The sequence below is a fragment of the Aedes aegypti genome, chromosome 3, assembly GCF_002204515.2.
Source record: "Aedes aegypti strain LVP_AGWG chromosome 3, AaegL5.0 Primary Assembly, whole genome shotgun sequence".
Taxonomy (NCBI): Eukaryota; Metazoa; Arthropoda; class Insecta; order Diptera; family Culicidae; genus Aedes; species Aedes aegypti.
Window position 1 is genome coordinate 408946803 of NC_035109.1, and position 14141 is coordinate 408960943.

At 39.5% G+C, this 14141-nt stretch overlaps 1 protein-coding gene across 2 annotated transcripts; it reads right to left on the reverse strand.

The window, feature by feature from the left end:
• Nucleotides 1-2153: 2153 nt before the first annotated feature.
• On the reverse strand, nucleotides 2154-4863 carry LOC5573232 (gastrula zinc finger protein XlCGF48.2). Of its 2 annotated transcripts, none has more exons than XM_001654397.2 (4): nucleotides 4567-4863; nucleotides 2733-4016; nucleotides 2363-2672; nucleotides 2154-2295 (listed from the first exon to the last, which is right to left on the reverse strand). In XM_001654397.2, exons 2-4 carry the CDS (start codon nucleotides 3988-3990, stop codon nucleotides 2220-2222), a joined length of 1644 nt encoding a protein of 547 aa, XP_001654447.1. In that variant the 5' UTR covers nucleotides 3991-4016; nucleotides 4567-4863; the 3' UTR covers nucleotides 2154-2219. The 2 variants fall into 2 exon arrangements, with proteins under 2 accessions (XP_001654447.1, XP_021704281.1); XM_021848589.1 differs by having other exon boundaries at nucleotides 2733-4031.
• Nucleotides 4864-14141: the final 9278 nt, after the last annotated feature.

Here is a 14141-nt window from a genome sequence, read left to right on the forward strand (position 1 = left end):
ATCAGAGTTTATGAATGGAGAGTTGCGCGAAGAGTGATACCAAATCTACCTATCGAACTGTCAAACCGTCTACCTATCGAGCAGACCAGCAAAACAGATAGGGGCTGTTTTCGAAGACGAAGAAGAACAACCATTCAAAGAAGTCTCTTCGCGCAACTCTCCATTCATAGACTCTGTGATAAATGTTTTCACCTCTTTAGTTCGTTTCACTTCTTATCCAAATTGAAGAAAAAAAAAACTACCCAAAACCCATACAGAACAGGTGGCTTCTACTAAAATATGTTAATAATTTTTATTGCACAATTATGTAGGATCTATTGGAAGGCTTCGTATTAACTACGGAAAATTCACGTAGCTATTACGCAAACCACCGACGGAACGGATGAAGTTCATCAGTTCATGCGTTCATTCTGTGTTACCTATGATTCACGTAAGTGCTACGTGGAAAGTGCTATGGAAAAAAACCACGTATGTTTTCACGTAGCAGTGACGTGTGGATTATTTTGAGTGCATGATTAAAAAAGAATAATAATAATTCATAAAAAAATAAAAAAAAAATGCAAAAGGTGATACAATATCTTGTGCCTAACATTGCGCACAAAATCTGAATTGCTCCTAACTTTGCGCATGATGTGCCTAACTTTGCGCATGCCTTAAAATGCTCGTTTGCTCCAAATAATGTTACTTTTTAACTGGTTTTGTATTAAATAAAAAGGGGTACAACTAATATGAGTTTCATCAGGAGTTTTTCCGTGAATTTCTATTTAATGTGTTCATCCATCCCAAACATAGAGTGGCCACGAATAGTGATTTCCTCTGTTCTTCATGTTTTATTATATATTCACAAGATTACAATCTGAACAATATAGTTTACAGCCGTAGTTTATGCTAATTTGTTTTCGTACGTTGCTTTACATAACTTATTATCTTGATTTTTTTTTTATAATTCTTAACCCGGGAGACGAACCAGCCACAGGCTGAAAGTCTCGATAATAAAGATAATAATAATAATAATTCTTAACCTGTTGTTCTTGTTGTTTCTGTTTCTCGTTTTTCTTATTTTATTCCATCTCTTTGAATAACTATCCAAATTCGACGTTCGTATTCAGTGCTACTGGTCGTGAACGATTCGATTTCGCACAATTTGGAAGCTTTCTAAAGAAAATCTTCTCTGTTGTACATGTTGTCAGCTGGAAGTGGAGGATTTCCAGATGAACTTAACGAGTCTTTAGCAGAGATGTGCTTCAACTGAAGCTCAGGCGAGCTATGCTCTCGTTTGCAGTACAGTAGTATTTCAAGCTCAGGGTACTTAGGGGCTGTCCCTTTAAATTTCTAAAAGTGCGCAAAAATTAGGACCCTCTTGTAAAAAATGGGTCCTAACATTGCGCATCGCATTTTTCAAATAAAAATTCGGCATATTGTATGGAAAATTAATGGAATTACTAGAATATTACCTTTTTTGCAAATACACCGCAAATATACCTCTCACAACACAGTTTTGTTCAGAAAAATGTTGATTTTTGGCAGAGCCACTCCTTAGCGCTTGTCCTAAGACAGTGTAAAAGTTGAGGTTTACACGTGTGACAATAAGGTTTTTTTGGTTATTTACTAACATTAACAAGGGTTTCTTAGTAAACAAATGTATGTCAAATACTTATTTCACATAAACGAACATGTTGCTGAAACAGAATTGTTGAAAAAATCATTGATTAATTATAATTTTTTCATGCTTGTTAAAAATGCGCAAAGTTAGGAGCTGCGCAAAGTTAGGTGCGTACACGGTACGCGTATTTCGACCTCAACTGTAAGGCCGTCTTCAGTGTCGTGTACTAGAATCGACTTTCCTATTTCTTTCCATGTATCATTTACCAGTGGGGGTAGGTGCTTTATTTTACTAGTATGATAAACAGTCCCTGAACATCCGATAACAATAGTGTTCCCCATGTATAGTTTTTTTTAGATAGGTTTTATCATGCACTGTTATCCCCCCGGTTCAAACAGAGCTATAGCAGAAGATTATGAACAAGCTCTCATGATGTGTTGCTGATCATCATTACTACAGAGAGCGATAAGTTAGAAATACTCTCAATTTTCTCAGGATTCAACGCCTGTTGAGCACAATGTGAAATTCTTTTTCAAATAAAAAACAATTCAACATAACTATTTCTTTTATAACAAAGCAATTCAGTTGATTTTAATCCTGTATGCTTCACTCAATCTTAACTAGATGCCATTTGACTTCTCTTTTCGTGAATGTTTTTCTCGTGCGTCTTCATACTCCACTTGTTGTTGAACCTGGCGGAATATAGAAACATGCTGTCATGAAAGTATCGATGAGTAAGATTAAAGTAGCCTAACTCACTTTTTGCCGCAATAGCTACACTCGTGTGGAAACAGTCCGGTGTGTGTGATTGAATGTTGCTTAAGGTATCGGTTCTTTGTGAATCCCTTACCACACAAGGGGCAGACGAAATTTCTTTCCTTTCGGAAATGGAGATTCCTGTGGACATTCAATTTCCCATGTGTGCCTTTGATGAACTTGCCGCATACGTCACACTCCAAAGATTGTACTCCGTTCTGCGGGTGTACCCGTCGCACATGGGTTTGCATGTTGGCTCGACCGTAGAACGTCCAATCACAGCCATCGGCAGGACAGTTGTACGGTTTGATTCCTAGGGAACGAAGAAAGCAATGACTTAATCGCAAACTAAAAATTGTCATAGTGTATATACCTAAATGACGATTTCGGTGTCCTTCGATGGTTTCAGGATACACTGATTCTCCACATAAATCACACAAAACTAACTGAACTTTTTGCGGGGGTCGGTTCGTTCGCTTCGTCTTCTTTGGTTTGTTCTCTTTTATCATCGTTGTTCGCTTTTTACGTGATTTCTTCCTTTTTGATACAACTATCTCTGAATTTTCTGGTTCACATTCTGCTTTTACAGAGTTCTCGTGTTTCAAAATATTTGTTTCTGGTTCATAATCAGGGTCTTCGCCATCATCAAATTCTTTTTTTATGAATTCGTCGTGTTTCAAATCGATTGTTTCTGGTTTATAATCAGGGTCTTCGTCTTCATCTTCAGATTGATACAAAACATCTAGCTCATAGTTTTTGTCATCAGGGTCTTGTTCAGATTCGGAGGAATAATGGATTTTCTTTTCCTTTGCTTTTCTCATCTTGGTTGGTGTTATAACATGCGTACTCTCTGACGTAACTATATGGATTTCGGTGTTATCAGCAATCTCAGAGGGCAATTCAAGAACTTGTTGCGAAACCATTGCATTTTCAGCATCTGTCGAACCGTTATCTACCAACAATGGATGTTCTATCTCATTCACATCAGAATCGTAAAGATATTCAACAGTAGCCTCAATATCCATTTCGTTTTCGGAAGAATGGTTGACATCATTAGTTGTTTCAACTGTAGCAGGTTCAATATCCGATTCTATTTTTGGTTGCAGGGTTGACGAATTTCTTTTTCCTTCTCGCACCATGAGTTTGTCGTAAATTTCATCTATATGCAGCCGATGTTCCTCTATAGCAGACTTGCATTGCTTGAAACATTCAATATTCATTGGCTCGTCCCATCCATCGCTTTCCAAATATAATCGTTTATCAAGCAGTAGATTATGTGCCTTGGTTACTGCTATTTTATAATCTAAAATTATGTCGACCATATTCAAACAGTTCGAGCAAGCATATGGATACGCATCGAAATGAAATACTCGAATCTGAAAAGCAGCTTGCGCTCTTGTACTATCTTCCCTGAGAATAATTTTCAGATTTTCTGGAGATGCTCTTCGGAGGCAAAATCTGCACTGGGGAACTATGGGGGTATTTCCAATAGCATGAATCGGTTTATCTTCAACAAGCATATTCAATAGATCCGATCTTCTGGCGAATGCCAAGTCTATATCTGCCGCAATGGCCTGTGTCCCACGACTCCACTTGCTGAACAATGGCTTGCACTTCTTAACCTCCGCCATTTTCAGGTATGGACTATGTTCCTGATCTGCGAGTAGAGAAGCTTGATTTATTATTACAACATAGGTAATGATAACGGTAAAATTTTAATTTCATTTGATTCAAAATCAATAATTGGAAAGTACACATTTAACACATAGGACAACAATAAATAATAAAGGACTCAAATATACTGTAAATTTTATATGTAACTTTGATAGTGATTTCCAAAAATGATTGTGGCTTGTTAGGGCCTTACTTTAATAAAATTGAAACTCTTTAGTAAAGTTAATCTAGCTTCTAATATAAAATTATGAATTTATTTCTGGTTGTGAAATCAAATTTATTAATTACTAACAAAGTATATCAACTATACTGGAGTTGTTTCCCTAAAATCCCCAGGAATATTGTATTCAGTTTTATTACTTCCTATCGTTCACTAGATAATATACAATACTCAATATAATGTTCCTCAACTTCACGAATATGAATGCAATTTTGGTTCTTTAGGATACTTTAAATTTAATTACTTAGTGGGGTTCGGCTCACTATTACACTGAAAATTTTCAGAACGTATTTTTTGAATGACCTACGCTTACTTTTTCGAGGATCCCAGAGCTACAGTTTGTTTATGTGTGCAATAGTTCACTGTACATTGTAAACCTTTGTCCAGCTTTTCCTTCACATCCAATTAAGAGAGAAGACTATATGTTTCACTTTTCACACATTGATTATTGTACAACGAGTTCCGATAACTTTAGAAAATTAATTTTATTTCGTCCACCGATTGCGAAAACCCGAAATGCAAACCAAAACATTGAACTTTTATTTGTTTATTCAGACTGACAGATCCAAAACTAAAACTAAACGTGTTAGCACCGGTCCTCCACCGATGTAAACAAATGCATAGACGGACCTGTCACTTGAAAAGGCCTAGCCACGACATAAAAATTAACAAGGCAGGCTCTTCACTGATGTAAATATCGAGTTTGATTGTAAACATCTGACGTCACTCCTATCGTACCATATACCTTCCGGACCACTAGATCATTTTTTTCGCAAATTTGTTCGAGTTAGATAGGAATGACGTCGTCAAGTAGCTGTCAGTTTTCGGAATATATCACCTTCTTAAATATAGTACATCGTGGGCCTAGCGAGTTTGGCGGATCCACTGCCAGCATGGCTACTGACAGCTTACACGGAGCCACAAATCAACCCAACTTTGACTTCTTTTGACGCAATTCGGCTCTTCCGTGGGATAACCCAAATTTGGGTTAACTGATCAGTAGGTAGTTTCCGTTTGACAACAGCAAAACAAACAACTAAGTGTGCAAAAAACATCTACAAACAATACATGTTTATGTCAAGTCAGTGATAAGAAATTTGAGAAGTTTCACGTAAAATTTCAGTGATGATTACGGTGAATTTTCGAGAGATTCAGTTAAATTTTCATTGCCTCAGAAAAAAAACGAAATTCGGTGAAGGATAAGTGATTTTTTGAAAATTCTTTAAATTGGAAATTCTCGGTGGAAAAACTACAAAAAATTAATTCAAAGCGCTAAAAACGAATCTTCCAACAGTACAAAAGTGCCTAAAAGTGGAATAGTGGTTAAAAAAGTGAAAATTGCGCGGAAAGTTCGGTTTTTCTGAAGCGTTTCGGCGTGGTCGGGAGTTGTTAAGGCCCAAGCGTTGACGTGGTTGCCGTCGTGTTTGTTTTTCGTGATTCGCCTAATGTCGGATCCTGGAGCGAATTAGTAAACTGTTAATGTCCTAACGGGGAAGCGTCTCGTCGGTTGGGCAATCCCGGTCGCCGCGCGACGAAGAAATAAAAACACACCCGAAAAAGTGGCTTAGTAGCAGACTCGAGTGTTTCCGAACAGTATCACAGGAAAATGCCACAAGCCAGCCAGCGGATGACAACGAGATCCCAAGACAAGGGAATGAGGCTTGGAGGAAGGAAAGGTGACGCGACCATCCCTGAAAAGTCGGTTAGGAAAACCGGAGGAGTGAAAAAGACAGCTGTAATCGAATGCGGAAATGCACAACCGGGCATGGAACCAACGAGGGTAGTGTACCTGGAGCCGATTGATTACGAGTCCCCAATCCCAAACCACCCGCTGGATGTAGGAAAGCTGCTGTATGATGGAGGCTTCAGTAAATGCAAGGAAATCCAAAAAAATGGAAGGTTCCGGTATAAGCTGGAACTGGAAAGGGCTGAAGACTTCAACCAGCTGAGAGAAGTTGACATCGCATCGAAGAACCTAAAGTTTTATGCTCCAAAGCTGCGTAACGAAACCTTGTTGTTCGTTCCAAATGTACCGTTGGAGTATACCGAGGAGGATCTTACGTTAGGCATCACGACTCACGTGCCGGTGAAAAAGGTTGAGCGGATCAAGAGGAAGAACCGAACCGGAGACTTGGTCAATTCAAGGAACGTGAAAGTGACGGTGGAAGGAACAGAGGTTCTGAGGTCAGTGAAAATCTTCACCGTCAACTTCAGGGCGGAGTTGTATGTATTTCCGGTGAAGCAATGCTTATTGTGCTGGAGATTCGGACACACCAAGGTGAGTTGTACTGGGAAAGCAAAGTGTGTAAATTGTGGTCAACACCACGATACACATGAGGAATGCGAAGGGACTACTCGCTGCATAAACTGCAACCAGAACCATCCGGCAAACAGTAGAGAATGTCCGGAACGAGAACGGAGGTCGAAGATTCTCAAGGTGATGCAGTGCAACCGGGTACCTTTTGCAGAGGCCGAAAAATCGTATCCAAAAACGCAGAACCGGTTCTCAGGACTTCTGGATGAATCGGAATTCCCAGATTTGACAGCGGTGGAAACTCCGACATCGCCGAGCAGAGGAGCAGTACCGAAGACGACAAGCCGAAACAAAACGGGACACCAGGTGAGACGACGCAGCAACGAAACTGGTAGAACAAGCCAAAGTAGCAGTAGGCAGCAGATCAACGAACATCTAGCAAACCGATCAAGACCAACGGAGTGTTCGATCGCTCAGCGTGGAAATCCTCACAGGGCAACGGAATTTGAGAGGTTCATGAACCGTTTGAGGGCGGACATAAGGCGATTCTGTAGCGGAAATGATTGGATGACCCCCATTGCCCAATTGCGAAACAAATTAGAAGTTAGACTCCAGCAAGATAGGACAGAGGTCGAAACAGATCAGTTGTTAATTGAGATCAGCATAGAGTTAGGGAAAATCCTAGCTTCCGAAATGGAACATCAGAATAACACACTGGACCACCACAATGGACCATAAAACGTTAAAAGTTATGCAGCATAACATACAAAGCGTAAGACAACCAGAAACACGGGAAGAACTCTATGCATATATGATCTCTAACAACATAAATATAGCATTACTGCAGGAAATTTGGCTCAAGGAGAATGAACCATTTTGCTTCAAGGGACACTATCTTGTCTCAAAAAGGCGTTCTGAAGGATATGGGGGAGTGGGTATTTTGATAGCTGACTCAATAGCAGGACAGACGATCGAGCTTCCGGAATTCGAAATCTTGGAGGTAGTAGGATTCCAAATAACCAGAGGTTTTGATCCAATCAACCTGTTCTCGGTTTACTTACCACCGATGAGGTCAACGAACAACGGAGTGCGGGAGGAGCTCATGAGGTTTTTCTCCCTGTTAAACACCATGGAGGGGGAGATAATAGTAGGCGCTGACTTCAATGCGCATCACGTGTCATGGAGCCCGGAATTGCCGACATGCAGTCGCGGTAAGATGCTTAACGAAATGATCGAGGACTCGCAGCTAATAATGCTTAACGACGGCTCCAACACAATGGTTAATCCACCTGGTGGTAAGGGCTCGGCCATTGACCTCTCATTGGCAACTGCTGGACTGACTAGGAAAATCACTTGGACGGTACAGGAAGAAGAGTTTGGGAGCATCCATCTAACAATACTGCTGGAAGTGAGTAGTACTATCCCGATTGTTGAACGAACGATTACAAGGGTCAACCAAAACACTTTGGTAAAGGAACTAAATGGTATCAGACCTCAATACATTTACTCGCCCGAAGAAATGGTTGCTGTGTTCGTCGAAGCGATAGAGAAGGCGTCTTTCAGCTTCAAAAATAAAAAGGCTAACTACCGTGTACGCACCAAACTTTGCGCAGTTAAGAAATTATCATCGTATTTTTGCTTCAAATAAGGCTAAAATATGTATCTTTTTATTCAAACTTCTGCCAACGATAGGCTTTTAACCCTTCAGTAGAACGCGTGATTTAAAGAAAATAAAAATGATTCACAAAAAATTAAAAAATGCAAAAGGTGATGCAACACCTTGTGCCTAACATTGCGCACAAAATCTGAATTGTTCCTAACTTTGCGCATGATGTGCCTAACTTTGCGCATGCCTTAAATTGCTCGTTTACTCTAAATAATTTTACTTTTTTACTGGTTTTGTATTAAATAAAAAGGTTACAACTAATATGAGTTTCATCAAGAGTTTTTTTCCGTGAATTTCAATTTAATTTATTCAATCACCTCAAACATAGAGTGCCCACGAATAGTTATTTACTCTGTTCTTATTTTTTTATAATACATATATTCACAAGATTACAATCTGAGCAATATAATTTACAGCCGCAGCTTATGCCTATTTGTTATCGTACGCTGCTTTATATAACTTATTCTCTTGTTTTTTTTTTTAATTCTTAAACTGAGAGATGTATCGTTGATATCTCACGATTAATCATTTTTTTTATCTATTTGCCGCCAGTACGGATATTCCATAATTGAACGCTTTTTGCTAGACAACTGGAGCTTGAATCATTGTCCTTCAACTGGGAAGCCAACCTTTGCGCTATCAATTATCCAAGTTTACAGTAATAGTCTCTTGTACACAGTGGATTTTCCGAGATTTTTCAATGCACACCTTGCCTTCAGCTACATACAAAAGGTACTTTCAAGAATATTACATGTAGCCGCTGCCTTATGGATTGAGTGACCATTCCTGGTAAGATCGACAGATTTTGTTATTTGCAAGGACTTACATGTATTTACGTGCCATTCCGAATTGCTAGAAGTGCGCAAAAATTAAGACCCTCGTGTAAAAAATGGGTCCTAACATTGCGCATCGCTTTTTTCAAATAAAAATTCAACATATTATATGGAAAATAAATGGAATTACTAGAATATTACCTTTCTTGCAAATACACCGCAAAAATACTTCTCACAACACAGTTTTGTTCATAAAAATGTTGATTTTTTGCAGAGCCACTCCTTAGCGCTTGTTCTAAGACGGTGTAAAAGTACACGTTTATGCGTATGACGATAAGGTTTTTTGTTTATTTACTAACATTAACAAGGGTTTCTTAGTAAACAAATACATGCCAAATACTTATTTCACATAAACGAACATGTTGCTGAAACTGAATTGTTAAAAAAATCAATGGTTAATTATCATTTTTTCGTGCTTCTTTAAAATGCGCAAAGTTTGGAGCTGCGCAAAGTTAGGTGCGTACACGGTATTTGAAAAGTTGGTGGACGGATGAGATCGCCAATCTATACGCAAGCAAAAGGGAAGCACTGAGGGGTTACAACCGAAACCAAACCGACATCAATTATGTACGGTTGAAGAAAGAACGAGCACGGTTTAAGAGAGAAGTCAGAAGGACCAAGCGGAAGTACGTAAGAGAAATGACGGAAAAAATCGACGAAGCGACCCCTGCCAGACAACTCTGGAATATTGTGAAAGGAATCGACACAGCCCTGGCAGGAAATCACAAGAAAGGAATCGAGCTTACGCATGAAGAGGGAAGAAAGTTCATGGACCACTATTTTGGGAACAAGTTCCAGGAAGTATCCTTCCCAAACGCGTCCACAGAAGAGACGTTAGGAGCATATGAGATGGCAATTAGAGAACGCGAACTTCAGCCCGTGCTGCAAACTAGAAAAAGTTATTCGGCGCCAGGACTCAATGGAATGTCGTATGCAGTGCTGAAGCAGTTGAATCCAGATATGCAAGGTAAGATCTTCGAAATGCTCAGTAAGGTTTTTGTGTCTGAGAAAATACCGGACCAGTGGAGGAAGACGGAAGTCAAACCGATTCCGAAAAAAGCATGGATCGCTGAACAACCAAATACCATGAGACCGATAGCGTTAATTAGCGTGGAAATTAAGCTGATAAATTCTGCAATCAAAAACAGATTGGTAGAAATAGCCACAATCAAGAATATGATTCCGGAGCTCTCCTTCGGATTCGAAAAACATGTCTCGGCATCTACTTGTGTGAACTATGTTGTAAACTCCGTGCACAAGGCTAAGGAGGATGGGAAAGAGGTTTTCGTGGTGTTTCTGGACGTCAGTATGGCATACGACTCGGTGAGCACCTCATCCTTGCTGAGGATCCTAGCTGACTTAGGAGTGCCGGAAAAAATTGTTTCCTGGCTGTACGAGTACCTAAAGTATCGAAGAATGATCCTGAAAACGCAAAATGGAACGATAGAAGTCGAAGTCTCCGAAGGATTGCCCCAAGGTTGTCCTCTTTCTCCGGTCCTTTTCAACCTGTATACGGCAAACTTACATGAATTGTCTGATGAAGGCTGTGAACTGGTGCAGTTTGCCGACGATTTTGCGGCTATCATCAAAGCAGATTCAGTGGAAGAAGCAGCCGAACTGTGTTCAAGATTCCTACCCAAATTGTTCGACAAACTGGATTGTCTGAACTTGAAAGTGAGCAGCCAAAAGTCAGCAATCATCCCCTTTACCAAGAAGAGACTAGAAGGTCTAAAAGTAAAGGTGCGTGGTGAGCAAATTGAGCTGGTTAATACACATGCGTATCTGGGCTATGTACTCGACAGAGGACTCACACACAGAAAGCACATCGAAGCGGTGAAGGAGAAAGCGGGCGCCAAGATTGGCCTACTGAAGATGTTGTCAAGGAAATCGAGTGGAGCAAACCCTGAAACACTGGTGAAAATAGGGAACGCTCTCATCCGTAGCAGAATGGAGTATGGCGCAACTGTATATGGAAATGCAGCGAAAACAAATTTAAACAAGCTTCAGGTACTGCAGAATGCGTACATACGTAAAGCAATGCACTATCTAGGCAGCACGCCAATCCATGTTATGCTAGCCGAAGCAGGACAACTCCCGATGAAGCAGAGGATTGAAAATCTGACCAAGAGGGAGCTCATCAGAACAATATGGTATAGGACACCGTTAATGAAATTCGTGGGTGCCCGGATAAAAACGTACCATTCAGTGAATGGAATAAACCATTAATGTACAATATAACGTATTGGATACAATACAGCGTATTGTAATTGAATGTCGAAGCAACATTATTCTTGTTTGAATAAACAATTCAAAAACAATATAATATATTGTAACAGAACGCTGTATTGTTTTTTATTGGTTTTATACCTTACAATTTTGGTCAAATTCCTATTTTCGTGTAAAACAACTGTTGCTTTTTTCTGTGTAGCTTCTCTGAAAGAAGTAAACAAAACAAGTTCAGAAAGCAAGAAATGTTGGGTGAAAAATATTCAAAAAGTAAAAATAAGTAGTTTTGTAGAAGTCACTTGACATTAGCTGTAACGACGAATGCAACCATGATAAATATCTTTACTTATATAGAAGTTAAATTATTTTACTACTGTTGGCACGAATATCCGGTTAGTTGGGGGACAATCCATTCAAAATACATATTCTATGCTTTTCACCACTAATTGAAATACAGTTCGTTGAATTGTTTTCGTAATGTACAACAATACACGAATGTGTAATCAAGACAATACATGAACAATATATCGTATTGTGTTTTCAAAATTTATATGTGAGAAAATATCTATATTTGTATTGTTACGATACTTAACCACCCATACATTATATTGGCAAAATCTCATATACAATACAGTGAACTGTTCAAAACAATATATTGTACTGTAATTGTATTGTCAGTTTACAATATACTGTATTGTTTTTCCAATATATTGAATGGCACTGTTTCAATACTTTATATTGTTTTTGTATTGTATTTTTTATCCGGGTGACACAATGGATAAAGCAATTGGCAACGAATCATTCCTCACTGAAGTAGCAGAAAAGCACCTAGATTTACTATTCCAAGTACACCCATCGGACAAGGAACTACCCATGCTGAGAAGGATGCGTCCCATAGATAGAGTGGAGATGGAGAGAATTGTAAAAACTACGTTGGTCGAAGAAAGACCAAAAAAAGAAAGGACAGCACCGAGCGTTTGGCAAGCACTGTTTAAGGAAGCGTCACAAACCATGTATAAACACCACAACAAAATCTTCACCGATGCGTCAAAGAATGCTGCAGGAACGGCCGTCGCGGTTTTCGATGAAACAGACTCAACGACTATAGCGGAGAGCATCAACGAGAACTACTCAATCACGAACGCTGAGTTGCTCGCCATTCTAAGAGCAATTGAAACGACTAGGATGAAAGGATACAGGAGAGCAGTCATCTTTACGGATTCGAAAAGCGCGTGTGAAATGTTACTAAAACTACGAGAAATCGAGGATAACTTTTTGCTGGGAGAAATTTACAAGGAGCTTCTGGAAATATCAGGAGATGTGTGCAAGATCCAGTGGATACCAAGCCATGTGGGTATCCAGGGAAACGAAATTGCAGACCAACTGGCAGTGAACAAGTCGCGAGAGAGACAGTCTAACTGCCAGGGAATAACCGCAGGAGATGCGCTCATTCTCAGCAGCCACGAAACATGGGAAGAATGGAACCAAGCATATAAGCAAATCTAGGATGAGAAAGGAACATGGCACTATCAACTAATGGAAAGGCCAGGTCGGAAAATTTGGAGCAAAGGACTCATCCTGAGTCCAGATGAAGTGAAAGTTTTGAACAGAATAAGAAGCGGGCACTGTTTGACCAAAGACAGGAAAGCAAAATGGGGCTGGGAAACCGACGAACTCTGTGAGTGGTGTGAAATTCCAGAAGATCTCAAGCACATACTATATGACTGTCCACGTTACAATCAGAGTCGAAGCAAATTTCCAGCACTGGAATACATGAAACCCCTGGAAATTATCCTGCAGGAAGGCTGCGAGGAGGAAATGAAACAGATCGTAAAGTTCTTAAAAGCAAACGATATACACATATAAAAAACCAACATTATGTTGAGAACCTATGAAAAGTAAAGGCCTACTTCAGTGGCGAGATGGACCAAACCTGGTCTTAGCCTGTCTGAACGACAAATACAAAGGAAAAAAAAAAACATCTACCCAGCGTTAGCTTTCGAAGTCTTCGTAGTGGGTAAAAACAACTTAAGGCTAAGTAGTCCGTCATTCGTTTTGGTAACAATGATGACTTTTAAGTTTGCATTTCAAAGTGATAAAACTCAATCTTGATAGTTTATACTGACTTGAAAAAGTATTATTGTACGCGCTAACAAGCATAAAGTATGCTGATACTTTTTTAGCTGTGTCAGTGCAAAACCAACTGGTTTTCTTTGATTCGAAATCGTGAGATGAATAAGCAACAATTATCAACGACGCGTACAAATTTCAATGACGGCCTACTTCGCCTTAGGGCCCATTCACAAATTTCATAACGCTAAAGGGGATGGGTGGGTGTCCTCGTGGTGTTACGGCTCATACAAAATTTGTAAAATATTCATACAAAAAGCGTTACGAGGGGGTGGGTGGATTTCGAATATGGCCATTTTTGGCGTTATGAAATTTGTGATCCCTTAACGTTAGGTAGGCTCGAAAGAACCCAAATTTGGCTTATTCTATTGAACTACAACGATGGGTCGGTGCATCTCTCTCTGTTTTTGACAACATTGCTGTTGCGAGAGAGGCAAAACAACCCAACCATGAGAAAAAACTAAATGCAGTTTACCCGATTTTGAGTATAAAGAACTTATTTTTTGGGTAATCTGATTTCTCTGTCTATAAAACAAGCACACACTACACTGAAATAAATAGGCACAACCTGAAATGTGTTTGTAATGACTAGACTAGCCAAATTTACACACATTCCCGATCACGCTTCCCTTAGAATTTCAATCGAGTTAGACTAAATAATTAGGGTTAATTCGCAAATATCATAACGCCAAAATGGTCATTTTTGATACCCACCCACCCCCTCATAACGCTTTTCGTAGGAATATTTTACAAATTTTGTATGAGCTGTAACATTTGCA